This window comes from Fulvia fulva, chromosome 2 (genome assembly GCF_020509005.1).
Source record: "Fulvia fulva chromosome 2, complete sequence".
NCBI classification, from domain to species: domain Eukaryota; kingdom Fungi; phylum Ascomycota; class Dothideomycetes; order Mycosphaerellales; family Mycosphaerellaceae; genus Fulvia; species Fulvia fulva.
The window spans coordinates 2,142,632-2,168,014 of record NC_063013.1 but is presented as its reverse complement, the minus strand read 5'-3'; the positions used below and the strand labels follow the sequence as shown (position 1 = coordinate 2,168,014).

The 25,383-nt window shown below is 53.7% G+C and overlaps 13 protein-coding genes across 13 annotated transcripts; 8 read left to right on the top strand and 5 right to left on the bottom strand.

Annotated features, from left to right (window-relative positions):
• Window positions 1–1,250: 1,250 nt before the first annotated feature.
• On the top strand, window positions 1,251–2,621 carry CLAFUR5_02884 (uncharacterized protein; the record flags this gene model as incomplete). Its single annotated transcript, XM_047902032.1, has 1 exon — window positions 1,251–2,621. The coding sequence occupies one exon, from the start codon at window positions 1,251–1,253 to the stop codon at window positions 2,619–2,621; it is 1,371 nt and encodes a 456-aa protein (XP_047758829.1).
• A 538-nt stretch (window positions 2,622–3,159) lies between these two features.
• CLAFUR5_02883 (uncharacterized protein) lies at window positions 3,160–3,418 on the bottom strand (the record flags this gene model as incomplete). Its single annotated transcript, XM_047902031.1, has 3 exons — window positions 3,160–3,197; window positions 3,255–3,353; window positions 3,406–3,418. 3 exons carry the CDS (start codon window positions 3,416–3,418, stop codon window positions 3,160–3,162), a joined length of 150 nt encoding a protein of 49 aa, XP_047758828.1.
• Window positions 3,419–3,672: 254 nt separating this feature from the next.
• Window positions 3,673–5,216, top strand: CLAFUR5_02882 (Transcription factor iws1; the record flags this gene model as incomplete). The annotated part of the gene is made up of 2 exons (XM_047902030.1): window positions 3,673–4,333; window positions 4,387–5,216. 2 exons carry the CDS (start codon window positions 3,673–3,675, stop codon window positions 5,214–5,216), a joined length of 1,491 nt encoding a protein of 496 aa, XP_047758827.1.
• Window positions 5,217–5,584: 368 nt separating this feature from the next.
• On the top strand, window positions 5,585–6,662 carry CLAFUR5_02881 (uncharacterized protein; the record flags this gene model as incomplete). Its single annotated transcript, XM_047902029.1, has 3 exons — window positions 5,585–6,108; window positions 6,161–6,288; window positions 6,319–6,662. 3 exons carry the CDS (start codon window positions 5,585–5,587, stop codon window positions 6,660–6,662), a joined length of 996 nt encoding a protein of 331 aa, XP_047758826.1.
• On the bottom strand, window positions 6,663–7,483 carry CLAFUR5_02880 (tRNA (carboxymethyluridine(34)-5-O)-methyltransferase; the record flags this gene model as incomplete). The annotated part of the gene is made up of 3 exons (XM_047902028.1): window positions 6,663–7,143; window positions 7,205–7,329; window positions 7,379–7,483. The coding sequence occupies 3 exons, from the start codon at window positions 7,481–7,483 to the stop codon at window positions 6,663–6,665; spliced, it is 711 nt and encodes a 236-aa protein (XP_047758825.1).
• A 592-nt stretch (window positions 7,484–8,075) lies between these two features.
• CLAFUR5_02879 (uncharacterized protein) lies at window positions 8,076–9,698 on the top strand (the record flags this gene model as incomplete). Its single annotated transcript, XM_047902027.1, has 1 exon — window positions 8,076–9,698. One exon carries the CDS (start codon window positions 8,076–8,078, stop codon window positions 9,696–9,698), a length of 1,623 nt encoding a protein of 540 aa, XP_047757600.1.
• Window positions 9,699–10,284: 586 nt separating this feature from the next.
• CLAFUR5_02878 (uncharacterized protein) lies at window positions 10,285–11,685 on the top strand (the record flags this gene model as incomplete). The annotated part of the gene is made up of 1 exon (XM_047902026.1): window positions 10,285–11,685. One exon carries the CDS (start codon window positions 10,285–10,287, stop codon window positions 11,683–11,685), a length of 1,401 nt encoding a protein of 466 aa, XP_047757601.1.
• A 1,032-nt stretch (window positions 11,686–12,717) lies between these two features.
• Window positions 12,718–13,463, top strand: CLAFUR5_02877 (uncharacterized protein; the record flags this gene model as incomplete). Its single annotated transcript, XM_047902025.1, has 2 exons — window positions 12,718–12,843; window positions 12,897–13,463. 2 exons carry the CDS (start codon window positions 12,718–12,720, stop codon window positions 13,461–13,463), a joined length of 693 nt encoding a protein of 230 aa, XP_047757604.1.
• Window positions 13,464–13,545: 82 nt separating this feature from the next.
• Window positions 13,546–14,555, bottom strand: CLAFUR5_02876 (uncharacterized protein; the record flags this gene model as incomplete). Its single annotated transcript, XM_047902024.1, has 2 exons — window positions 13,546–14,091; window positions 14,145–14,555. The coding sequence occupies 2 exons, from the start codon at window positions 14,553–14,555 to the stop codon at window positions 13,546–13,548; spliced, it is 957 nt and encodes a 318-aa protein (XP_047757605.1).
• Window positions 14,556–15,014: 459 nt separating this feature from the next.
• On the bottom strand, window positions 15,015–16,624 carry CLAFUR5_02875 (uncharacterized protein; the record flags this gene model as incomplete). Its single annotated transcript, XM_047902023.1, has 2 exons — window positions 15,015–16,447; window positions 16,507–16,624. The coding sequence occupies 2 exons, from the start codon at window positions 16,622–16,624 to the stop codon at window positions 15,015–15,017; spliced, it is 1,551 nt and encodes a 516-aa protein (XP_047757602.1).
• Window positions 16,625–19,582: 2,958 nt separating this feature from the next.
• Window positions 19,583–21,520, top strand: CLAFUR5_02874 (uncharacterized protein; the record flags this gene model as incomplete). Its single annotated transcript, XM_047902022.1, has 1 exon — window positions 19,583–21,520. One exon carries the CDS (start codon window positions 19,583–19,585, stop codon window positions 21,518–21,520), a length of 1,938 nt encoding a protein of 645 aa, XP_047757603.1.
• A 716-nt stretch (window positions 21,521–22,236) lies between these two features.
• CLAFUR5_02873 (Siderophore iron transporter 1) lies at window positions 22,237–24,233 on the top strand (the record flags this gene model as incomplete). Its single annotated transcript, XM_047902021.1, has 4 exons — window positions 22,237–22,267; window positions 22,319–22,524; window positions 22,580–23,329; window positions 23,385–24,233. 4 exons carry the CDS (start codon window positions 22,237–22,239, stop codon window positions 24,231–24,233), a joined length of 1,836 nt encoding a protein of 611 aa, XP_047757608.1.
• Window positions 24,234–24,693: 460 nt separating this feature from the next.
• Window positions 24,694–25,364, bottom strand: CLAFUR5_02872 (uncharacterized protein; the record flags this gene model as incomplete). The annotated part of the gene is made up of 2 exons (XM_047902020.1): window positions 24,694–25,193; window positions 25,244–25,364. The coding sequence occupies 2 exons, from the start codon at window positions 25,362–25,364 to the stop codon at window positions 24,694–24,696; spliced, it is 621 nt and encodes a 206-aa protein (XP_047757609.1).
• Between the last annotated feature and the right edge of the window lie 19 nt (window positions 25,365–25,383).

Here is a 25,383-nt window from a genome sequence, read left to right as displayed (position 1 = left end):
GTCGTCAGAGTGCGGGTAGCTGCGGTCCTGGTGATGGTGGGCGCGCTTCGAGTGACTGTCGATGTTGGCGATACGGTAGTCGTGAGTCTGACAGTCACTGTCGGCACAGACAGGTATGATGAGCAAAAGTTGATTGCGGAGGTCGGTGGTCTGTTGACGCAGCCGCTGACACTATCTGTCACTGCATTGCAAAGCGCTTGACTGCTGCTCGACGTTGTCCGCGTCGTTGTCGTCTGTGCCGAAGACACCGCGACCATGCACGAGAGAGCGAGTGATGTGAGTATGTGTCGAAGCATGATGGCCCAGTGTTTCCTTGTCAACAATGGCCAGTCCTGTCACTGCAGAGGCTTGAGGTGAGGAAGGAGCTCTCAGGATGTCAATGCTGTGGAATGTGCTTCTGCAAGGCACCACGACACGCCGGCCATGGCGTAGTAAATGTTCTCATGGTGCTGCAAGTGCCAAGCAGACTCTTTGGGAGCATACCCATTACCCATTACCCATTACCCAGCATGCACATCTGGCTCAGTCCTTTTGAAGGTGCATGCTGCCAAGTAGTGGTCTTGCTGTAGCGCAGACGCCACAAAACGTGCGGCAACGGTACGCGAGCCGTGTCCACATCGTCTTGCGGTAGGGACACATCCAGCAAAAGCAGCACAAGTGAGGAGGGAGGGTAATCGAGGACTCTCTCTCTCTCTTTCGGGGTGGCACGGGTGGCCGCTGACCGCTGTCAGTGTTGAGGTCCAGACTCCAGATGAGGCTTAGTTCTATTACAGTATGCGAGGAAAGGTCCAGATGCTTGGCAGGCAGAAACAAGGCAGAAACATTCCTGCTTTCTCAAAGCCCTCGTCTCCGAACAACGTTCATCAACATCGCAGACCATCCTCCATTCCTCCAATTGATGCATTGCATTGGTGCAGGCTCGAGATAACTTCAATGACCCCGTCAAGTGCAATTACATACATGTACTTACACATCGTTTTGCCTCGAAGCGAGCCACCATGTCATCGACTGAAACAAGAGCCTGCATGCACTGGCGAATTCAAGATGGCATCGTGAAACTGCGACACTGACATGAAATCGTCAGTGTTGCGCTGAGATGGGCTAGAAATAATGGGCGCGGAGATGTGAGCACCTACGACTTGATTTGGACACCGAAGAAAGCGATCATCCCGCCACCTATGACTCCGATATACGTCTGTGTATGTTGGTAGTCTCCTTGCTGAACGTCTAAGAGATGGACATACTACACCATGGTCGCAACAGAGAACATCTTCGAAATTCGGCTCTCCGAGTATCAGCGCTTGCGAGATACTGAAGATGGCACACGACTCGCCATTTCGGATGTCTTCTCTGAAACGTCTCATCGTGCATTTCCTGCTACACTATCAGGCAGTGTAGAGAGACTGGTCCAGAATGTGAATAAGGAGCCAGCTGCGAACAGATCTCAGAGCAATATCACCAAGGCATTCACATCGACGCGCGATCAGGCAACTCAGCCTTCGTTCATCGGGACACCAAAGCTCAAAGGAGACCATATGAGCTTGCTCACCGACTTCGACTATACGGATGTAGCAATTCAACTGCAGCCACTGACGAGGTACGTACGCGTACAGAGTTCAAATCTGTTCGACCTCACCAAGCCACATCCCCTCAACAACGGTGCATTAGACATGTTCCTGGAGCGGGTCAGGGACTACGAACCCATGACTGGGGATGAGCTGCGAGACTTCGTCATGAAAACACAGCAACAGTATTGCAGACTGCGCAACCAGGAGTCAGAGTCTGCGCGTCTCCAGATCGTGCTCGCCGGAATCACGAACTTGCAGTCCATCCACAAGACGTACTACAGCCCTCTGGGTAAAGAGGTCCGCGATCCAGCAATCTTGATTCACGGCATACAGATCAACGGCGAGTGGCAGAATTTGAGTGACTACAAAGACCTGACCCCCAGCGGACCACAATCGGCGCGCCTCTTTACGCTGGCAAATTTGTATTCGAATCCGATCATCTTCCTCGACATAGATGATGACGGCAAAAGCTTTCTGGAAAACGCAGAGCTAGAGGCGCAGAAGCTCGCGAATGACGATTGGCTTCGCAGAGCCACGAATGGCCTCGTATTTACTCCATCTCCGAAGTCTGGGCTGCCAAACGACGAGCGGTTTTGGTTCAAAGTGCCAGGCGCGATTCCAATGCTGCCATCGTGGGCTGGAATGGCAACTTCACCCAGGGCAACGAGAAAAGCTGCAGAAGAAGCTCGGCAAGATGGACTCCGACGAGAAGCACAAGCTTTCGCGGATAAGCTATGCACGGAGGAGACATTCGAACGGGCTTGGAACGTGGTCACGAGGAACATGCGGTGCGATGAAGTCTTCCCTAAGGAAAACATTCGGCAGTATATGGCTGCCGTATGGCAGATTGAGCACATTGTTGCTGATGAGGAGGAATGGGTTGCTGTGGATCGCACGAAAGTACAGCCTCGCATTGATCGAAGGGCAAGGGCTTGGATTATGGCAAAGTTGGAACGTCCCGATATAACAGGGAGTCTTGATGGCAACGATGGCTGGGTTGATGTTGGAGACGATGACACGGCTTTAGAGCTTACTCTAGCAGTCAGAGAGTAATGTATGATGCAGTGACGCCTGAATTACGGCTCACAAGCATGAGCAGGAAAAGAGAACGACGTGCAGCACGACTTCTTTTCCATTCATATTCTAGTGCCTGCCTACCTTTCATTTCCCACCCAGAACTCACGCTGGATCTTATCCTCCAAACTTTATGAATGGCACTTGGATGGAATGCAGGGAACCGGCTCTGCACTTGAGCGAGAAGGAGGAAGTCGGAAGAGTCCATGGAGGTGGAAGAAGGCGAGAAGCCTTCGTTGTTGCGCTTCAAGCACGCCACTTCATGGTCATGCGTTTGCTCGATGAGACCGATCATCTAGCTCATCGCCATCATCCGCGAGCTGTCGTAGAATCCACCTTCTTACTGTACACATATATGTATCTCCGCCGGCCGTTAGAGCTGTGATATCTCTTTTCCCCTTGCGCCTCGAAATACCTCGCTTTGCACATGTTCCCTCCCTGGCCTGTTCTATACAGTATTTGTACACATTCGGAATCGTTGGATCAATCGCGTTCTGGTTGATGTTCGAAGGGAAGCTTAAACGAGCTTCTTGACAGCATCGACTGCGAAGGGTGCTAGTCCATTGGTCAGAAGAGATCCAGTCGGACCTTATGGATATTCTCGAGCCTTACAGAAGTACAGCAGGGTCGCGATGATGCCGAACTGGTAGATGGTCGCAGTTGCAAGGAGCTCTTGCTGGCGAAGCTCCTCTGCGGAGGGTGGTGGTGGTGCTTGATGGATTGTCAGCACATTCGTAAGCCTCTTGTATGGTATGAAACTTACGTCCGCCGAACATATTGTCTGATGGGGCTTGAGTGTGTTGGATGAGTTGCACGTGTAAAGAAAGATCGAAAGTGACGTCTGTGAAGTGAATCTCTGGCGGTCTTTTGCACGGGCTGCGGCCGGATCCGCTTGCGTCAAAGGAGCGCGACCACGACCATCACCACCCACTTCAACTCCCCATCACCACTTCTACCCACACTCACCACCACCGCGCAGCATAAAAAAACTACCGGAATCACATACTTCGACATTCGACTCTGCGCGACAATGGAGGACCTCGAGATGCCAGAAGGCTCACCATCTCTGGACGCTGGACCAGAGCCACAGCACGGCGCAGACCCAGGCGACCCTCTGCGACCCGAGATCGAGGAAGAAAACAACGCAGCAGGAACACCACCCATGGCAGATCCTGAGGCCGACATGGAGACGCGCGACGACGACGAGCACCCACTGACAGACAATGTCGCGGGCCAAGAGGACAAAGCACACGACGCAGCAGACGAAGACGCCGACCACACAAACGTAGACAACACAGCCGATGCCATCAACAACGATGATGTTGACGACGAGTCAGATCTCGACGAGGTCAACGAGGCCGAATTCGCTGACTTCAACCCTGACTCCATGGAGCTCAACACCCAGCGAGAGATTGATGCAGACACTATAGGTGCTATCGGTGTGCACAAGCGGAAGCGAACAGCCGAGGAGGAAGAGGAGCACCAGCGGAAGAAAAAGAAGAAGGAGAAGAAGCGTGAGAAGCCGAAGCGAAGACGTGCTGGGGCTGACGAGGACGACTTTGAGGGTGGCCCCGAGATCGATGGCAAGAGGAGCAGGAAGAGCAAGGTCGATGCGGATGGCAAGCCTGTCAAGCGCGCAGGCAAAGCTCCAGAGCCAGAAGTCAACGAGGAGCACTTGTCTCCGGAAGAGAGTAAGTCGTGTCAATTGTCGCAGAACACAAACTGTGCTAACCATACCCTTCAGGACGACGTCGCGCTCTCGATCGCAAGATGGACGAAGCCCTCAAGTCGCACCGCGTGTCTCGGCGCAAGGCTGCACAGGATGCCGAGGAACGTGCCGATCACGAGATCGAAGCCATCCGCCGGCAGATCATCCAAGCATGCGAGGCAGATCAGAAGGCGCGAGAAGTCAATCAGATCGCAACGGCCAAGATCAAGATCCTTCCCAAAGTCGTCGAGCTCATGAACCGCAACACGATCCAGTCGCAACTCGTGGATCCAGAAGTCAACATTCTAGAGGCCGTGCGCTTCATGCTCGAACCAGCCGACAAGGACGGCGCCCTTCCCAACTACCAGATCCAACGTGAGCTCTTCGCTATCCTAAGCAAGCTCAACCTCAACAAAGAGTGCCTGGTATCATCCGGCATCGGCAAGGTCATGCTCTTCTACACCAAGTCCACCCAAGCACAACCCGAAATCAAGCGTCAAGCCGAACGACTTGTTGCCGAGTGGATGCGCATCGTCCTGAACAAGGGTAAAGACCGCCGCAACCTACCTGTCGAGAGCCGAACCTACGACCCACTCGCCGCAGCACAGAGCCAGCGCGCAGGTGCAAGCCAGAAGGACCGTGCCACGATCGCGGCAGAGAACAGGAGGAAGGCACTGTCACAAGAAGGACCTACAAATCGTGCGAGAGTGCAGGGTGGTGTGGGTACCTACACTATTGCTCCTGTCAGCAACTTGAGTAATGCTCAAGGCGTCAGCTCGAGGAAGTTGGGTGCGAGTGGTGAGGATCAGTTCAGGAAGATTGCAGGCCGTGCGGCTGTCAAGAGCGGACAGAGCAGTCGGCGGTAGAAGTCAACCCATATGCCGAGCAGAATGGCTCTGTGGCCAGCAGGCGCCCTACTTGCATCCAAGGAAGGATTCCAGCTTAGGATCGGGAGGAGCGCGATGAACGCGAGGCTGCCGAGATCTTGTGCCACTAAGTCCCAATGGAGTCAGCAGTACTTCCGATATTCTAACCAGTCTATATTGGTTGTTTCCTCACTGCAAATTGTCCACATCTGCCCCGTCTACCGCCAATGCTCCTGCGCCTCCGCCGCGACGCATGAATCCTTCACGTAGCTGAGCAAAGCAGCGCCAGTCTCCGTATTGAGTATACTATGTCTCCACGCAGCCACCATCTACATCCTCCGTCCATACTGCCTTCATTACTCTTGACGATGTCCCCACCCACCATAACAGGAATCCATCTCGTCGGCAGTATACCCTTACCAACCACAAAAGAAGTCTTCACAACCATCACCCGCGCCCTCCCAAACGGTCTCCTCACCCGCATCCCCGATGGCGAAGTAGGCGAACGATGCAACTTCATCACGTGGCAGGGCCGAATCCTTGCGAAGAAAGACTTCCTGCTTAGGGAGACGTTCCGCAAAGGATTGAAACTGGATCCAGTGCATTTAGAGTTGAGCGCTGAAGAGGTGGAGGATGGGAAGAAAGAACTCGAGGCGTGGGAAATGGAAACGGAGTGGGATAGGTTTGCGTTAGCGAGTTGGGAGGTGTCTAAGGAGTCGAAGGAGGAGGGCGTGGTGGGGGAGGAAGTGAGGTTTTTGGTGTGTTTGCCTAGTGCTGTGACGATGACGAGTCTGTGTGTTAGGGAGGAGTTTCAGGAGATTTTTGAGAGGGTTTATGAGAGAGCGCTGGTTGGAGTTGTGGAGCGGTTGGGGAGTGTTATACCAAGAGGGGAGTTTGGCGATCCAGTGGGATGCTCCCATGGAGATGGCGATCTTGGAGGGGAGCGATGTCTGGAAGAGCGGGAGGGGTGTGCCATGGTTCGATGAGAAGGAGAGGTATATGGTCGATGCGCTGGCGAGGTTGTGTGATGCTGTGGGCGAAGGGGTTGAGTGTGGGGTGCATTTGTGTTATGGTGATTTGAACGGGCATTTTGTGCAGCCAGGGGACACTGTGTTGATGGTTGGGCTTGCAGAAGGGGTGTTGGAGAAGGTGAAGAGGCGTGTTGATTATGTGCATGTGCCCGTGCCGAAGGATCGGGATGATGGCGCGTACTTTGAGCCGCTGAAAGGGCTGCAGAGGTATGTTGATGATGGTGTGGAGCTGAGTTTTGGACTTGTTCATGCAGATGATTTGGAGGGCACGAAGCGCAGGATCAGAGCAGCCGGAAAGTTTGTTTCGACCTTCAGCGTGTCGACCGAGTGTGGTTTGGGCCGTCTCTCGCGAGAAAGGATGCAGACTGTGCTCGAGATATTTGCCGTTGTTGCAACACCACGTCCTAGGATGTGATCATAAAGTGGTGCGTTCAGCAATAGCCCACCAGTTATCCTTCTCGTAGCCAGACTCCACGACTTTACTGCCAGCAGCTTCAAGGTCGCTCTCAAGCTCTCCCTGCCGGTATAGATGATAGTAACGATGGAAAGTCCTGTCCTCCGTAGGAGCCGTGGCAGGCTGATCAGCTTTGACCTTCTTCGACCCCTTCATGACCCACGGCACCATGACATCCTGATCATCCTTCTCACTCCATCCTCGTCGACTACCTTCTTGCTCGAGAGCCCAAACATAAACCAGGGCCTGTCCGCCAGGCTTCAGTGTCTCGAGAATGGACCTGACTGCCTCTATGCGCCGCTCTGGCGTCGACAGATGGTGCACTACTGCGATGGAGATGGCAAAGTCGAAGAAATGTATGTGATGTGGCAGATGGAGAATATCTGCCACCACCACAGCGTGTGGCTGGTGTTGCGATGCAATGGACACGAGCTTACTGGATCTGCACTTACCGTGTCAGCGACACCGCTGCTGCCGGCTGATGAGCTTCGGGATCAACACACCGATCGGAGCCGACAACGAATACATCAGGATTGACGGCGAGGTACTTTCCGTTTCCGCACCCAATGTCAAGGCCTATTGAGGCAGGTGGCAATTGCTTGAGGAAGCGCTCGATGATCGGCCATGGCTGGTTGATGTTAGGTGGTCGTGTGTGCAGTGGTGATGGCAGTGCAGACCTTGTAGCGTGTCGAGGAGAAGTGACTTGCGATCTGCTCGTACACGGTATGGACGTGTTCCTCTTCGTAGTGCTCTCCTTTGCTGGAGTCAAGCTGGGAGGTCATTGTGTGGGGGAAAGGTGAGGGGGTACCTTACTCTTTGGCTTATGAAGTTTGCTGTGTGTAGACTAGACTATTGTCCATAGACTAAATCCACAGCCACAGGACTGTGTGTGGGACACTCCACTGGTCTCAAGTCTCACACTTCACCTTCCACTTCCACGCCTCCACGTCGACATCGACATCGACATTGGCCTACAACGGGTCCTCGCCCATACAAACCACGCTCATCACGGAACGTCTCATCTCGACGTCTGGGCAACCGTATGAAGGCGTGTCTGGCCGACCACGATCTCTTTGTCCATGTGTCTTGAGATTTGCTGCAGAGCATCTTTGCCTCCCTTTGTTCTCGCCGGAAACGAGCAGCCATTGCTGACGCTCAAAGATGTCAGGAGCAGTGTGCCTGTCGCCTTTGTCGTCGAAATGAGGCAGCGTGACAATGGTGAAGATCGCGAGAACTTCTCCCTTTGCGGCCGCAGGTCTCTCATCTTGTTAGGGTTGTAAGTGCAAGCAAGACATCTCTAGACTGCTCGCTATTCCAGGGTAGTCATCTATCACAGATACACCACCTCCGTCACCCTTCACGGAAGGACCATCAATGGCAACCAAATCATGGATCGAATGGATTCTGTCCCTCCTGCCTCGACCGCCGCGTAGAGACGGTCGTCGTCGTCGTGGCGGCAGACGGTCAGTCTCGCCAAGTGTCACGCGCGGCCAGGGGAATCGAGTCGGCAGAATTATCGATGGCCGTATCACAAAGGGCATTTCACCATCGTCACCAAAGAGATCTGGCAGCTCTAGGAAGACTTCTCCGAGAACATCACCCACCAAGCCAACCCAGGTAGGTCAGCTAAGTCTGTCACCAAAGCGATCGACGCCAGCAAGCAGTCCAAAGGGCAGTCCAGTGGAGCCACATACTGGCCACACCTCTGAAAAAGATCCGGCCCATGGCTCGCCCGGTGGTAAATCGAAGCCCAACTCACCTCCTGCTAGTCCATCAAAGTCTGATCCTGCAAAGACTGAGGGTCCTGCGTCTAAGTCAGGCTCGCAAGGCAGTGGGCAACCAGAGAGTCCCGCAAAGACTCCTTTGCCAGCACCAGGGACCCCGGCCATCGAGTGGAATCGCTTTCCTGAAGAGATGACCTCACGACGTACCAAAGGATTGGGCAATGACGGCAACTTCTGCTATCGAAACGCAACATTACAAGCTCTGCTTCATCTGCCAGGCTTCTACAGATACATGAGAGGCATGCAACACAGTTGTCTCGAGACATCGAAGAAGGACCTCTGCGTCGCCTGTGCTTTGAAAGCTCTTACCTTCATATATTGGCATGGGCAAGATGCAATAGACTTCACAAGGAGAGGAGATGACTCGTTAGGGGATGACGCGTGGGAGGCCGCACTCGATGGCCCTCATGCGGCGCTGAAGACTTTCAACAATGCGTGCGGACGCAATCTCCCGGAGGCCAAAGAGGTTCGGCGAGAGTTTATCAAGCTGCATCAAAGCGATCCGTACGACTTCCTGCAGTACCTTTTGGAGCACATTGGTCGCAAAGAAAGTCCTGAGGACATCAACACTTTCGCGAACATGTTTGCTATGCCACTGGAAACAAGCTGGACGTGCGCAGATTGTGGGGAGACTACCACGACCAAGACAGGTGGTGCTGAAGCCCTCAGTGTTGGTATACAAGACCCTCGACCAGGCTTGACACTCACGGAGTACGTTGCACACGAGCTAGAAGATCTTAGACGAGTCAAATGTGACAACAAAACCTGCCCAGGAACATCTGCCAAAAGTAAGATGGACAAAGAGGAGGGTCCTGTACGGCACTGGCAGAAAAGAATAGTCAGTTCGCCAGAGATCATGGTCATCCGTATGATACGGTACGGCTCTTACATCGACAAGAAGGGACGTTTACAGACGCGGAAGATCTTCGATGACGTTGCATTTGAAGAACTCCTGGACCTGAGCGACTTTGCTGGTGAGGACTGTGTCTACAGGTTGGACGCAGTGGTGGCTCACAGTGGAAAAGACATTCACAGAGGGCACATCATCGCTGCTGTGAGGGACTTCCACGGCGAACAGTTCCACATCATCAACGACGATGCAGTCTTGGGGCCTTCGAAGAGAGGGCGTGGAGAATTTGCAGAACTGCAGCATCCAATCTGTCAGGGCAGTGAGAAGCAGCCGTATATGCTGTTCTACAGCAAGCTCAACTAGAGGAGTGGTGCGCTTATTGATTTGCTTAAAGCTGATGTCTTCTACATTCTGTCTACATTCATCTGGATAGTGTGCTAATGAATTACATATGCCCTTCAGAACAAGCTCATCATATTGCTGGCCATAACGCTGACGTGCGGAAAATTCTGCGCTGTCACAGCCACGTGAAAATGGGCGGTCGAGTTGAAAGCGTTGACCATCGTGTTGGCAGACAGGCTCGATCAACAATTTCCTCGCTTTGTCCGCAACTTACGAAACCATTTCCGGCGTGATTGTATCTTCGGGACCCGCGACGAACAAAGGTGACAGGTAGGTCCAGGCCAGACATTGATCTTGTTCGTAAAGACGCTTTTATGATTCGATGGAGCTTTGGCAAGATTGCAGTCGTCCTTGTGCCTTTGTCGCCTTGAGTACCGTTCATTACCGGCAGACAAACGTCGCGCATTGCTCTTTGTCGTCCACGGCGTGTACTGAGTAGCATCGGTATGCTTATCAAGTCGTGGTAGTGACGTTGTGATCGTGCCAGAGAACAAGTTCCACATCACCACACGCTCTACGTTGACATACTTGAGCCCTTGCAGCAGCCATGGCGCGGACAAAGACGGAAGCATCTAGGCATGCGACACTCCGGGAGATCTGCTCAAACATCAGTCGAGAAACGCTGGACGTCGCTCTTTCGAAGCTTAGCGAAGATGCAGCAAGTGAGTTACTACAAGCCGTCAGTACGGTGGTGGTAGCGAAGCCGATGCCTGCAAGAAAGAAGACATCTACAAGCTCCTCTGGACCAAGACAGTCAGGTGTATCCAAGAAACCGAGGAAACCTATGAAGAAGAATCCCTATGCGAGGAGAAAGAAGAAGCCAGCCGCCAGCCAGCCAACTCCTGGGTGGACAGTCGACGCAGCAAACGCAGCCTCCAAAGGTCTATATAACGAAGGAACGTGGTGTTACCGTAACGCGCTGCTGCAGTGTCTCCTTCACATGCCAGCATATTGTAATGCCCTGGCTATCATGCACCCGAAATGCACACTGGGAGCAAGGCGCTGTGTTCGGTGCGCACTGAAGAGCGTTGCCACACGATACTGGGGCCGTAGTCAGTTTCCGGCCAACGCCTTCGCGAACCCAGGGGCAGATCTTGATGCTGCCCTTAGGCGTGCCATATCCCCCGAGGATGTGCGAATCGGCGAAGACATCCACCGACCTATGCAGAGCTGCCCCTTCGATATCTGGGAGGTTGGCTTCGTCGAACAGTTGCATGGTGGAAAAGATACGACCAACAAAGATTCGCCTATGATTACAAGTACGTTCCAGATCCAGACCAAAGAGGTATGGACATGCCATACTTGCCTCAGATTCTACGACAATGTCGCGTCTGTAACAGAACGCGGAATCGATGTTGGAATCACAAAGCCGAAGCCAGGACTTCCGCTCGAGGAATACATTGACAACGAGTGGGCCACATGGGACGTTCCAAGAACCTGCGAGAATCCGGCTTGTGCTGATTCTGCACCCGGCAGTAGTGATCGACCTCCTCAAATTATGAGACGCATCATAACGAGCGGTCCTGACGTTCTGGTCATACGGTTCAGGCGCTTCGGATTCAAGACCAACAAAACCGGCGAGGAGATCACAGTGCCGACGATAGTTGATGGCAAGACAATGATGTACAGGGTAGAGGACAGATTGGACCATGTCACTTCCTTCCCGGAGGAGCTGGATCTATCGCAATACGTCGAGGGCGATGCTCGACTCGTGTATAAGATTGAAGGTGTCGTTTCGCACAGGGGACAGACCATCGAGCGTGGCCACTATGTAGCAACAGTTCGCCGTAAGAATGGTCGTGGGATCAACATCGTGAACGACAGTAGGGTGATCGAGGTCCGCAACAAGAAGCGGTTTATCGACATGATGAATGACCCTGGCAAGGCCGATGAGGACTATAAGGACTTTAGACCTTGTGTCCTCTTCTATAGGAAGACAGCTGGGTAGCGTTCGTGCACAGCACGTCGCCGTTCTTCAGTCCACGGATGTGCACCTCTTTGGTAGCTCTCAGGGATGGAAGATGATAGCCATAGTGGCAACATACGTTGTCATCAGTCCTTGGTGGTTGTCCTGACTCCTGAAGCTGTTCAGTCGGGCTTCGGCGAATGGTTGTGCCGCGAGATGAAGTCGCGCCCAAGTTGTTTACAAGGACTACATGTACCAATGACCATCGGTCATCGGTCATGACGGAAGTGTCGTTCTCACTCTTCTTGCCGAGGGTAATGACTGCCTTGGGCGCTCCAGGTGTCGATGCAGAGGGACGTACTTGCCAAGGACACTGCGGCACCGAAAGGAACACGGAGCAGTCATCAGTTCGATGACTGATCGAGGCCTGCAGCCAGGAGAGGCGAGCACCTCGCGCTTCCTTTCCATGCGTAGCATTCCCAGCGTCAGAGTCAACCGATCGAAAGCGCCGAGCAGCCTCCATTATCAGCCAGTACGACGAGCGTGACAAACTCCTGCTGTTCCCGCCATTGAAAAGAGTGACGCCGAAGGCATCATCTCCATACAATGCATCGTAGAAGAGCGATTCGATCATCGTCCGGGACATGGCATGGCGCCGTGCCAGCTGTTCGTGTCAATAGAACTACACGTCTCGCTTGGCAAGTCTGTGGGTCATGTGTGATGTGCAGCGTGAGGAGGCCGCTCGACGCGCCTCTCACGTGAATATATATCGCTAGATCTATATCGCGAAAAGAAGGCACGATCGAAGGACGATCATCATTCCTGCCCCTCTTTCTGACCTCCAAGTTCCAAGAGGTCAAGCATTCTTCCAATCCTCCAGCGCCAGCGCCAGGGGTAGGATGCATGTCTTACGCCGTACACCCAATCGGCGCCCGTCGCGATGCCTTTGTCATGCTTGGCCAGGATGTTGAACGACAATTCCATAAGCACGCGACTCGAGTAGTCATCCGAGCCATTGATACCCCCTCAGCCGCTGTTTCACGGTTTCTCTGTAAGTCAAGCATCATCGCAGGAATGGCTCAAGTTCACCAGAGCCCTCCTGTTACTCAGGCCGACACTGTCAACGATCCTGATGAAACGCACAAGTCTGGCGGACTTCGTGCTAAGCTGAAGCAGAAGCTATTTCATCATGGCTCGCAGGTATGTCGTAGGATGAAGGATGATCAAAATGCTCATGCTGACCTGTTGCTTAGAAGGGTGAATCGAGCGAATCCCACAACTCTGCGGATGGACCCAACGAATCAGGAAAGCAAGACTTGAACGACGGCGACTCCGGCGCAGAAGTACTTGGCCTCATGCGGACACGTACGAACTCCAACGAATCACCTTCTGCTCGTAAAGCAAGTCCAGCCCTCGAGAGGCACATCACCGCCATCTCAGAAAGTGACGACGAAGACGAGCCTGAGACAGGACATGACCTGCCACCAAAGTTGAAGCGTCACATCTCAAGCGTGCCGGTCGATGATTACGACAGTGAGGAGGAGCAGCCAGCACCAACGCCTGCTAAAGTGCAGAAGCAGGATTCTGGAATTGCTGGGACCGACTTCGAGGAAGTCGGGATCATGCGCATTCCGAGCGACGAACTTTCGCCACCAGGTGCAGACAAGAGTCCCCAGGTATCTGAACACATCTCGACTATACCGAAGAGTGACGAACCAAGACGAAAGAGTCCGATGAGCAAGCTGGAGAGGACCATCTCTAGCATTCCGGCAGATGATTATGACAGCGATGCTGACCAGGCTAGCTATAAGTTCAAGTAGCTTACGAATAACAGACCCTATCATCTCAGTCCATACATATAACACCTTCTCAACGATCATCCATTTCTTACCGCACCTCACCTCAACTCACGACAATCTCGACGGGTCCCGCCAACGTTCCAAACTCCGTCAAATTTCCCACATCCATACCCCCTTGAAACGTCGTCAACGCCGCATAAACCACCCCAGTACTCTCCTCCACCGGAATCACCGCACTCGCAATCACCACACTCCCCTCTCTCCCCGTCTCATTGATGCCCACCATAACCGGCTCATACCCCTGATTGACCAACGCCAAATAGAACGTCGCATCGTCCTCCTGCGGCGCCCAGAACGTGTCAGGATCGTAACTGATTGTGATTTCCTGCGGGGAAGGATCGGCTTGATTGTTTTTCCAGGGAACATCAGATACGTTCAAGGTGGGGAGGACAGAGTAGCCGAGAGCATTGTCGCAGGTTCTGATGTAGGACTGAGCGATGTTGTAGGACCAGGCGGGAGGGAGGGGTGTGTCGATGAGGGAAGGAGCGGGCTTGGCGCCGTATTGGCCGCGGAGGTAGCCATTGTAGCGGGCGAGGATTGTGAGTTGGGAGGATATCAGGGTGAGGAGGGGTGGGTTGCTGGCGAGGGACTGCGGAAGGGTTAGTCAGTAGACTTTATCGTGGCGGAAAGAGAAGGACTCGCAGGCAGCGCTCCTAGATAGGCCGATACGCTCCACATCAAAACTTCATTCGCCAGATTAACGTAACTGGTAGGCTCGCTGTAGACGAAAGTGTAGGTACAAGCCTCGATCCTGGGTACGTCGTTGTTGGTAAGGATTCCGTTCAAGCTGTCCACGTGAGCGTCGCTCTGGTTTGCCATTCTGCAGATATTGGGTGGCAAGGCGTTGGAGAAGCCGGCGGTGACCCAGTCACCCTCGTTGAATGCATCACAGCCAGTGTGGAAGAGGTTGTGCGTGATGTGGCGGATGTAGGTGAGGAGCTCGATGGTGTCTTTCTCGTCTGGGGAGAGGCTGAAGGTGGGAGATGAGGATTGTCGTGGACGGATGGTAGCGGCGAAGGCTGAGGCGGGGAGGAGTAGCCAGATGAGATGCATTGTGTAGGGGTTTGATCGGGCCTTGTAGCGGTAGGTAGTCGGCTGGTGCTAACTAGTGGTTTACTATGCTTTCAGTGAGGGAGTCGCGAGTCTCTTATGTATACCGTCGTTCGAAGATTCAAACAGTATGTGTGACGGTACGACACTAGGACCTGGTTGTCAATCATCTCACGGCAGTGCACTGTCATTCGTGTGCTGCGCTCAGTAGATTCTGTGCTAGCGTGTGGGTTCCATCATCGCCGGTAGTGCCACAGGTATGCACTTGGTCTCGATGATCTGATAGCCTCGTCCCTTACGTACAATGGTGCTGCAGGTACCCAGCGGATAGTGATTATCGGTCGCCAATTGTATCATGATTCGGCTCTACACATCTGCTATGTTACAGTCGAATGTTGTACGAGGTGTGACAGCGTCACCTGCCGATGGGTATCTAATGTGACATTATTATGCACGTATATGTCAAAGTGCCAGGCCAACTTCGTTTGGGTGTTCCATGATTACCGGCCATTGTTCGCCGGATTTAGTTTTCAGATCCGCCTCCATCTTCTCGTCCACAGTCGACGCAGGGCTGATGGGTGTGATTCTTGAGTCACCCGTGTAAGATCGTGAGTGTCCCTTAAGTGTGGGTGACGATGCAGCAGTGAGGACTGGTGAGTCCAGTTCGGTCACAGTAGTACATTGCGAAGCTTCTGAAACGCCGCGCTGTCGTACTGGTGGACCGCAGGAGTAGAAGGGCTCTTCTGCGTCATTAGAGGCCTTGATGTTGTGGCCAGACGATGACAGAAGGCTGGATATCCACCCGGTCATCCTGCTGCTTGGTCGACGAATTTGTCGTGTGGGCTTCTCCTCAACAACGGCTGGATCCGGCATCGACATGAATGGTTGCGACAACCTAGACTTGACTGGCACCACTGGTGATATTGTCTCGGCTAGCGCATGGCTGGGATGATCGTTCGACTCCATTGTCGTCGAAACAGATATTAGTGGGCGAGAGAATGCAGACCCGATGTCTGTCAGCGTGGTTGAACGAGCCCGGATCTGCATCATAGGAGCGACTGCGGACACGTGAGCATTCGCAGGGCTATGAGACCGACCAGCTTCCGCTCGACGCTCTTCGATGATCGTGTTCAGCTCTAGGATCTCCTTATCAAGGTCGGCACTGTCTGCAGAGTTCTTCTGGCTGGAACGCTTTCGCGTCAATCGGATCATTTCGGACGACGGCCGAGGCAACGCTGAAGTGTTGGAACCTCTGCTCTCAAGAGCTTGACGTCTGAGCGATCGAATCGAGCTTGACGAGGACTGGGTAGAGAGCACAGGCCGTGCAAGTTGAGGCACGGTAACAGACTCCACTATGGCTGGACCTTCTTCCGAAACCGCAATCGTTGGAGTTGATGACAGAGCAGCCGAGCTAAGCTGTTGACACCTGAGGTAAGGCGAGCCTCGAGACGCACGGTAGGAACTACGAGTGGGAGTCTCGACCAGGGCCTCGAGAGATAGCGATGCATCGCCATGTGGTGCCATGGTGTCCAACCCTTCTGGCATGCTGTCTCGCAGAGATACTGGGGCCAGTTGAAGTGGCACAAGCGAACGTCGTTGCTTCTCTGTGTAGTCCATGCGTCGGAAGTCAGTCGGTCGACCAATGCTCATCCGACTCAGCAGAGTGGTAGAGCTCTTTTTACGCGAGTGTAGTGACATCTTGCCGACCAACGATGCCTCTCCAAAGTCCAGAGTGTGGATTGATGGTGCCCGCTCAGCGATGGGTCGAACACGGTCATTCTCGTTGAAGGCAGTATCGATGCCTTTATGAGATATCGCGACGGCCGTTGGGTGATTGCCCATGGGTTGCAATGGCGTTGGCTGCTCGTTCCATATTGCGTTTCGGGCGGTGGTAGCTGCAGACTGAATCAGTGCCACATCCCAAAATAACTGCCGTTGCAGGATCAAGGCGTACGTTTTGAGATGTTCTTTTTCTCAAGGGGATGTTCATCTTCGTTCACAGCTGCACAGCAGCATAAAAGAGCGGCCAGCCAGCTCCGGAAGTGTCCATCCTCGCGTACTAAGACGCCCATTGGGTTTGTCGCTAAGGTTTCATGAATGCTATAGGGAGTCGTGCCGCCGTGGATTAAGGAGAGAAAAGTAGCTGTCGTTACGCAAAGCACAAGCAGGAGAAGCAGAAAGAGGAAGTTTGGGGGAGGAATCGAAGTATAGAGGATGGAGGGATAAAGCGCAGGTAGCGCGGCAAGTCGTAGAGTAGTAGTATGTTGCTCCACAAGTACGGTGAGTAGGTAGCGTATTAGCACGCAGCAAGGAGCAGATGGCATGTGCGCTCTCTAGACTCTCGTACTTTTCTCACCGTGAGGCTTCGCCGGCGAAAGAGAACAGGACAGGCACAAGCTGCTGTTCAGAGAGGTGAAACACTGCGCCGTTCCTCCCCAATGCGCATCCTGTCATTCATCGACGAGCAAATCAGATGGCTGCGCGCCTCGTAGAAGCCTCTTCCAATGGCAGACTACCGCCGACCCAGAGCAGCGTGGCAAACGCTCACTGGCGCAAGCGATACCACCAGGTGCCAGGTGGGTGTCTGCTGGCGTGGACGATGCCGCTTCGGTGTTGATGGCGATCCTGCCGTGCGCAAAGGGCGCTCAGCGCAAGGTGAGGTCAAGCTTTGGTGCGAGGTGAGTGCGACCAGGGTGCTGGCGAATCAACGAGCGACATGGTGCACTTGGCAAACGCGTCTTCGCAACGAGCAGTTTACCTCTTTCCACCGTCCTCCATCGACTGGACCACAGTCTTTACCGATGCATGCACGCTCTTCACCCTAGCTTGTTGCTGTCGTTCTCTTCTCTGTGTCGTGTGCAAGACCACCTCGATTGCCGTTCCTGTCATGGCGCTGCCACAATTGTCCTCCCTCAGCACGACGTTCCGGCCTCGCGACGCGACTTGAGACTCGTCTGCTGTCCCAACGAAACGAACACGTCTAAAAGTGCCGCCGGAGCCCATCTATAACGTGGACTGACTTCGAGCGTCGCACCCACGGTCCACCAGTCTGGAACGGACCAGGACCACCTCATCTGAAGATCACTGGGTCAACGAGGATTGCCTGCTGCCGAGCTGACATGTCCAGGGAACATCCATGTGCTAGATTATCTGGTCCTGAAGACATCATCAAGCTACAATCATTCCGAAAATTGTCCGCGTGGCCATAACGACATCAGATATACCTGTTCACCGGAATAGCGTTCTGCTCATCTCGGTGGCGACGACGAGATAGTTCCCATCGCCGAGTACTCTTGGTGGTGTGCCATGTATCACCACGTCGCGTCGACACTTGTGTCAGAAACCTGCGTTTGAATAGCAAGATCTCGATCCTTGCGTCGACTCCCGTCATTGCTGCAGTGCAGCTCCTTACAGGTGCAAAATTACATCAATATGTACTGCAAGCAGCCACCGCGATCACGGATGATCGACAGTCGCACTGCAATAATATCACGGTCGCACAGTGCCTCGCACAAGTCACAACTACCGAGACAGTTACGCAAGAAGCGCAAGAAGCGCCTTCTCGAGACCTGACGAGTCGGAACATTTCCTGACTTGATCTACGCCACGGTTTGAGAGCTGCACGATCCCGTGCCTGCCTTACACAGACCTCATCGGATCAATGTACACTACCTCTGCCGCGTTCCATACGGCGTGCGATGTCGATCTTAACTGACTGAACAGACTCGGCTATGCACTTGGTCGGTTTGGCTGCTGTGGTCCATGGCTTTCGCGGCGATGCTTGTGCCCAGGATAAGAACGACGATGCGAGTTCACGTAGCCCGAGTCTCTGTGCAGACAACCAATACAAGCGAGCTATCATATCCATGCCGCTTTGACCGGAGCTCTTCTGAGTGAGGCGGCTGCTAGACATGCCGCCGTCGAGGCTCATGCGACGGACCTCGACGAGCGATTCGGAGATCGTCTGATTGAGCTGGATTTGCGTTGGGCAGCACCTGTTGTACGATGCAACTTTCAAGCATTCTTATGCTTTCGATTGCAACCGGGCAACTGCTCTGGGGTTTCCTGCTGTGGCCGGACTTAGTCAACCCAGCGTGAATTTACCTATGCAATATCGTCACACCTCTGGTCGTTGTATTCTTGGCGAGACCAGCCATCGAGTGAGCTGTTCAGTGTCCTTCAACCACTACGCAGCATGTTCTTTTGGCTGCAGACTTCTCCCTCAGCGGAGCGACATATTCCTCGGGGCTTGCATCAAGAAAAAGGGGTAAAGGCAGCCAAGCAGGTTCTACTTGTTGCATGCGACTGATGGATCTTTTTGAAACTTGTACTCTCTAAGACCTGATATATGCTCCCATACCAGATCATGATTGCGATCGTCTTCGAGTCACCTCCCAGCTCCAGAGGACTCCTGCCGTATTTATACAGACGTTACAAAGATCAAGCTCAAGTCTTCTGCGTGATTTCCAATGTCCAAGCTAGCACATGCGGCTTGGTTAAGGGCAGAGTAGCATTGTAGGAATGCCCGCATTGTGTCAGATGAAAACTGAGGTCTCGAGCGTGTTGACGTCGGTCGATTGATTATGTTGTTCGAAATCCACAGCGGAGCTGGCTCCTGAATCGGGGCGAGATTCACATCCCCCCTCCACTGCGCTAGATCTCCTCAAGTCTGAGAACTGGACCCTGAATTGGGCGTTATCCGACCTGGATTGATGAGCTTCAACTTGAGCTCGACAATGCACTAACTCTAGGCTTTCTACAACACCCGTACGGTTAGGGAGGTTAGGGGATAAGGGTTAGGAGGGTAAGGATTAGTGGTTAGGGAGGTTAGGAGGGTTAGGGAGGGTCAGGCAGTATGTTTCAAGAAAGCAATATGTCCTTAAATTGATCAGAATTGATGGTAGTTTGATAAGAATCCGGAGGGTGGTGTCCGATGGTGGTGCCCCTAGAGACTGGGCACATCCACATCCGCGTGCTCCTCCTGCAACGCCAAAGATATCCAATCCGCTTTCTCACCTTTCCAAGATGCTATGCCATACAAAATAGCTCCCGTCGATCCATTATGGCAATGCTTGTTCCCTGCGTGGTCGCAAAGCACCTTGACACCAGCAGCTCAATTTTTGCGGCGGCCAAAGCGACCAATCTTTCAATGCCTGAGCACGCCCCGACCATCACCTCAGAGTGTGCGCCGATACGATAGACCCACCAATCTCTCGCGTCTCGACGCAGCGAGCAGACATCACGATGCAGTACTCCAACCAATGCGGCGTACGAAGCCAGTGTCGTACAACAAGATTGTTCCACCAATTGCGCGACCATCGGAAGATGCGTTGCCCAACCTCGTAAACGAGCCGACCAGCTTTCTTTATGGACGACTGCGAGCTTTTGCGGTGGATGGTAAGACGACACGATGTCGGCAGCTCGCCGAGTATTTGGTCAAAGAGCGGCGCGAACGGCCGAGTACGCAGATCTACAATGCAATGATTCTGAGCAACACAAGCCACGATCAGGGCAGTGCATGGCGGGTGAGTATGCTGCTGGATGAGATGAATGAGGGAGGCTTGCAGCCGGACTCTGGAACCTGTCACGCTGTGTTGAGAGTGCTAGCGGTGCATGTTGATCACTTGCTGAGAACGGACATCCTGGACTACATGCAGAAGAGGTGGTATCAGCTGTCGGAGGAGGGGCAACATGATGTGGTGGTCGGATTGCTGAGGGAAGGGCTGTTTGAGCAGGCATTGCAGCGGCTGGACAATATGAGATCGAATGTCAGGGTGGACGCCTGGCTTTGGGACATGGCCGTCTACGTTCTATGCGATGCAGGAGAGGTGGAAGAGGCATATCGCATCATGCGGGTGCGGCACGACTCAAGCGAGATGAACTTGAGCAAAAGCCTATGGTCTCATCTGCTGGACAAGGGCAGCGAGGCGCGACATCACGACGCGACAGCTCTGGTTTGGAACAGCCAGGTGAACCAAGGATACATTACCGCATCATCTGGTGTTTGTCTTCACGTACTCGCTACGGCGGCACAAGCAGGCGATGCAGTCATGGCTACGGAGGTGTTTGCGCAACTCAGCGAGCGAGGCACTGCGTTTCGGCCCATCCACTACGAGCTGCTGATCTCGACTTACCTTTCCGCCAGCCCGCCGGACTTGAGCCGTGCCATCAGCATCCTCACAATCATGCCCTTGGAGAAGACGGAGCCAAGTATTGCAGAGACACGGCCACTATTCTTGTACCTCCGTGACAAACCAGCGCTTGTGAAGGAAGCATTCGCCACACTGCGGGAACTACATGCGCAGGATCGCAAGATTCCTATCGCTGCGCTGAACCTCCTCATAGAATGCTATGTTGAGCAGCGGAACCTCCCAGAGGCGATGAAAATCTACAAGCTGATTCACACGTTTGTGCCCATTAGCCAAGGGGCACAGAAGTCCTTTGCCAACATCGAAACTTTCAACCTCCTTCTCAAGGGCTGCAGAACTGCGGAACCACCAGACGAGCAACAGGCCTCTTTCCTTGTCTCGGAGCTTCTAGCTTTGCGGGTTGTGCCGACAGCTCTCACGTACGATCGACTCATCTTGGTCTTCGTCAGCGCAGGAAAGGCCGCTCTACAGAAAGCTGCAAGCATCCAAGACACAGCTGCAGCAGAGACTGAACGATCAAAGGGCAAGGAACTCCTCGACTGGGCGTTCCGCCATCTGGCGGATATGCAACCCCTCGGCTGGATGCCACGATTTGGCACACTGGAGCAACTGGCTATGAATTTGGCAAGAGCAAGCGATGAGCGTTGTTGGGATGTGTTCCAGACTTCTGAGGATCATGGGAAAGACATCGAGGGCTTTGCAGAGAAGGGCAGGTATATGAGGAAGAATGTCGAGGAGGCGTGGAATGCAGCTATGGATGCAAAGCAGGACGTTCAGATCGATGTCGGAGGATATGGAGGTATGGCGGCGGCTGCCTGATGCGTTTCATCCAGCCGATCACTGCTTGTCCCCTAGCAGGTCTGCGTGTGTCGTGCGGCACAGCAACATGAAGCGTGGGATCACTATTCCGGGCCACATGGTACAAGAGAACGAGGCTAGGTGTGTGATCAGAACGAGAAGTCTTTACTTACCGTCCCTTCCAAGCACATGTAGTTGGCCGTCTTCATTCTGCACACAACGTGGCTTCCGCACGAGCGTTGTTCGGCGGTCCGATGTCGCCAACACATCTCACTTTCATGCACATGCGTTTTGCCTCAGCCGAGGCGACAGCGACGGGACGGACGACATCTGCACGAGCATCCTTCGTGGGATTCACCTCAATGGGATCTGCGACGTGTGGGGAACAACTTCACTGCACTTCACACCGGGCCAGACTCCATTGCATACAGCTCTTCCTCACAGTTCCGATGCTGTGGTAGATCAGGCGCACATGAAGGAGTCGCAAGGATTACAACCAACATCCAGGCACGGCCACTCCTGCCGCGCTTGTATGCCAGTCCACGTGTGCCAAGCGCGATGGCGCTGGTGCCCAGAGACTTGACAGCTCTACGCCTTCACTGCTAGCCTAAAATTCAATGTTCCCCGTCGCAGCTCCCCATCTAATCTGATCCTTGCTCTACTATGAACATTGAACTCCACCTGGTCCACCAATTTCTGTCTCTCCGCCGAGTGCGCTCGAAGGACAACTGGTCAAGATGTCCGGCGAGAAGGCCTACACGAGCGCTGGCATGATCACAGCATAGATACCACATACAATCTCATGCTGACATTTCACAGATCAACCATACGCCTCGTCCGACGAGCAGCGATATGCCGCTTCACCAGAGCCCGTCGTTCTCACTGGTGACACCAGTCCGGGTGTGAAGCGCATCGAGGCTTTGGCGCGCCACGTCACCTTCAACGATCGCATTCTCCTGTTCATCACCATCTTCTTGCTGGCGTACTGCTACACCCTCGATGGCACGCTTCGATACGTCTACCAGGTATGACGGCGCAGCTTCCATGGCAACCTTATATGCTTCACCTAACAATTCCCAGCCCAATGCCACCGCCAGTTATGGCACCCACTCCCTCCTCGCCACCATCACCGTCGTTCGAGCGGTCATCGCAGCCGCAGCACAGCCAACGGCCGCCAAGATCGCTGACGTGTTTGGCCGTATCGAATTACTTCTGGTCTCCGTCGTCTTCTACGTGGTTGGCACAATCGTCGAAACCTTCTCCAACGAGGTCCACACCTTCGCAGCTGGTGCAGTCATCTATCAGATCGGCTTCACCTGCGTTACCTTGCAGGTGGAAGTCATCATTGCCGATGTCACCCCCCTCCGATCGCGTCTCTTCTTCTCCTTCGTCCCGGCCGCGCCATACTTGATCAACAGCTGGGTTAGTGGTAATATCGCCGCAGCTGTCTTGGCCACCTCGTCCTGGAGATGGGGTGTGGGAATGTGGGCCATCATCTATCCAGTCATGGTCCTGCCAGTCATCCTGGTTCTCTTCCTGGCTCACCGACGCGCGAAGAAGCTCGAAGATATGTCAAACTACAAGACACCGTTTCAGACGTATGGCCCACTTCAATTACTGGTCGCACTTTTCTGGCAGCTGGATGTGATTGGCATTATCCTGATCATCGCCAGTCTTGGACTCATCCTGGTTCCGTTCACATTGGCTGGTGATGGTGCGCAGTCATGGGCACAAGCTCACATCATTGCACCGATGGTCATCGGCTTCCTCCTCGCACCAGTGTTTGTCCTTTGGCAGGCAAAGTCACCACACCAAATGGTGCCATTCAAAGTGTATATTATCGCACTCTTGTAGCGTCACAGCACCGGCTAACACACTTCCACAGCTCCTCACAGACCGCGGCGTCTGGGGACCTCTCGGCATGGCTTGCATGCTCAACTTCGTTTGGTTTCTTCAAGGTGACTACCTCTACACGGTAGCAATCGTGGCCTTTGACCAGTCTGTCCTCTCCGCCACTCGCATCACCAGCCTTTTCAACTTCTGTAGCGTCCTATGTGGTATCATAACCGGAGTGGTTGTCTTCTTCGTCCGCCGCCTGAAACCATTCGTCCTCGTCGGCACGGTCCTCTACCTCGTGTCCTTCGGCCTGCTTATTCACTTCCGTGGCGGGTCTTCCAGCGGCAACATCTCCGGTCTTATCGGCGCGCAGGTCCTGCTCGGTATCGCCGGTGGTCTGTTCCCGTATGTCGGTCAAGCCAGTATCCAGGCCGCTACCAAACACGAGCACGTCGCTATCGTCACGGGTCTTTACCTCGCGGTCTACAATGTTGGAAGTTCACTCGGTAACGCCGTCTCTGGTGCGATCTGGCGACAGGTCCTGCCAGGCGAGCTGCAGAGAAACCTCGGCGCAGTCAGCACCAACGCTACCCTCGCCACTGCCGTGTTCGGAGACCCATTCACCACCGCGATTGAGTACCCTGTCGGCACACCGGAGCGTGAGGCTATTATTGAGTCGTACCGACACACTCAGCGTTTGCTCACCATCACTGGTCTATGCTTGTGTGTTCCACTTATCGGCTTTGCATTGTGCTTGAGGAACCCCAGGTTGACCGACACACAGTCTTTGCCAAATGCCGAGGAGGATCGCAAGACACTTGTCGATCGCGAGGGTCGTGTCGTGGAGCCTGAGAAGCGGAGTTTCGGCCAGAAGATCAGCGACTTCTTTTTCAAGTGAGCATAGCTGTTGGTCCAGCAATAACAGTACGGTAGTACGGACCGCTTGTGAAATATTTTGGATGGTGTAATGAATGACATGACGCAGGAATTATGCCTCACTGAAACCCTTCCCTGTGCCACTCTCTCACATGCTCCGTACCACTACACATTGTCAAATTCATATATGAGGTGATCTTTCAGTACGTTCACTAATAATCGCCCCCGTGGTGCAGTCGGATAGCATATCCATCGCGGATGAGGTGCGGCCGAAGAGAAGTAGAGGCGCCGTTTAGGTTCCCGAAAATTGGCTGGCCAAACCGTTGATATCACAAAGTCACTTTGTGACTGCGTGGCTGGAAGACCTACGTTCGGTTCGTAGTGGGACCATCAATGCGTATTCTTTTTGCTGGTAGTCTGACATGGTCAGGCGTTTGTCGTACGTGGGTATCATCTTCGTCAGGTGGTCGCTAGTAACATTCTCATCCGCTGTCTCCCATAATCCTCTTGACCTTCTCCAGCAGCGGCTTGCTCTCACGCCCTAGCTTTCTTTGCCCGTTCCATCCACCTGTCCTCGCCTTCGACATGGCTTTCCTGAACTTTTCTCGCTCCTCGATCTTTTGCTGGCGTTCTTGTTGTGCTGCTTCTCGTGCTTTTCTTCTCTCTCCCGCCTCTGCTTTTCGTTGTAGTGCCTCTTCGTGCTCCTTCTTGAAGGGTATTGCCTTCGGCTTCCTCCGTCGTGGTTCGCGATCTGGCCTTCTCGGCTGCACCTCTTCTGGTTCCTTAGCTTCGCGCTCGATCAGGGTTTGGCGGTCCGGATGGGGTGCTGTATCTGCCTCCTTTGCTTTCTCTTCGTCTAGGGCGAGTGATGCTGGTTGTGGTATTGACTCTTCCTGCTCTGGGATCTTGCGTTGCTTCTTCAGCTTTGTGTACTCCTTGTAGATCTTGGCCTTGCCGATCAGGTTCTGCTTAATCTCTTGGTCTTGGAGAATGTTAGTCATGCGCATGCCGACCGACTCGAGGCACTCTCACTTTTTCTCTTCCAGACGCCATCCGGCAGGTTGTCTGGACCTACACGGAAGCCTTTCTTCTGCTTCTTTCGCTCAGCCTTGGCGTCACCGTCGTTGTGATCTCGCTTTCTCTTTTCCGACATGGCTGCGTTGTGCAGATGT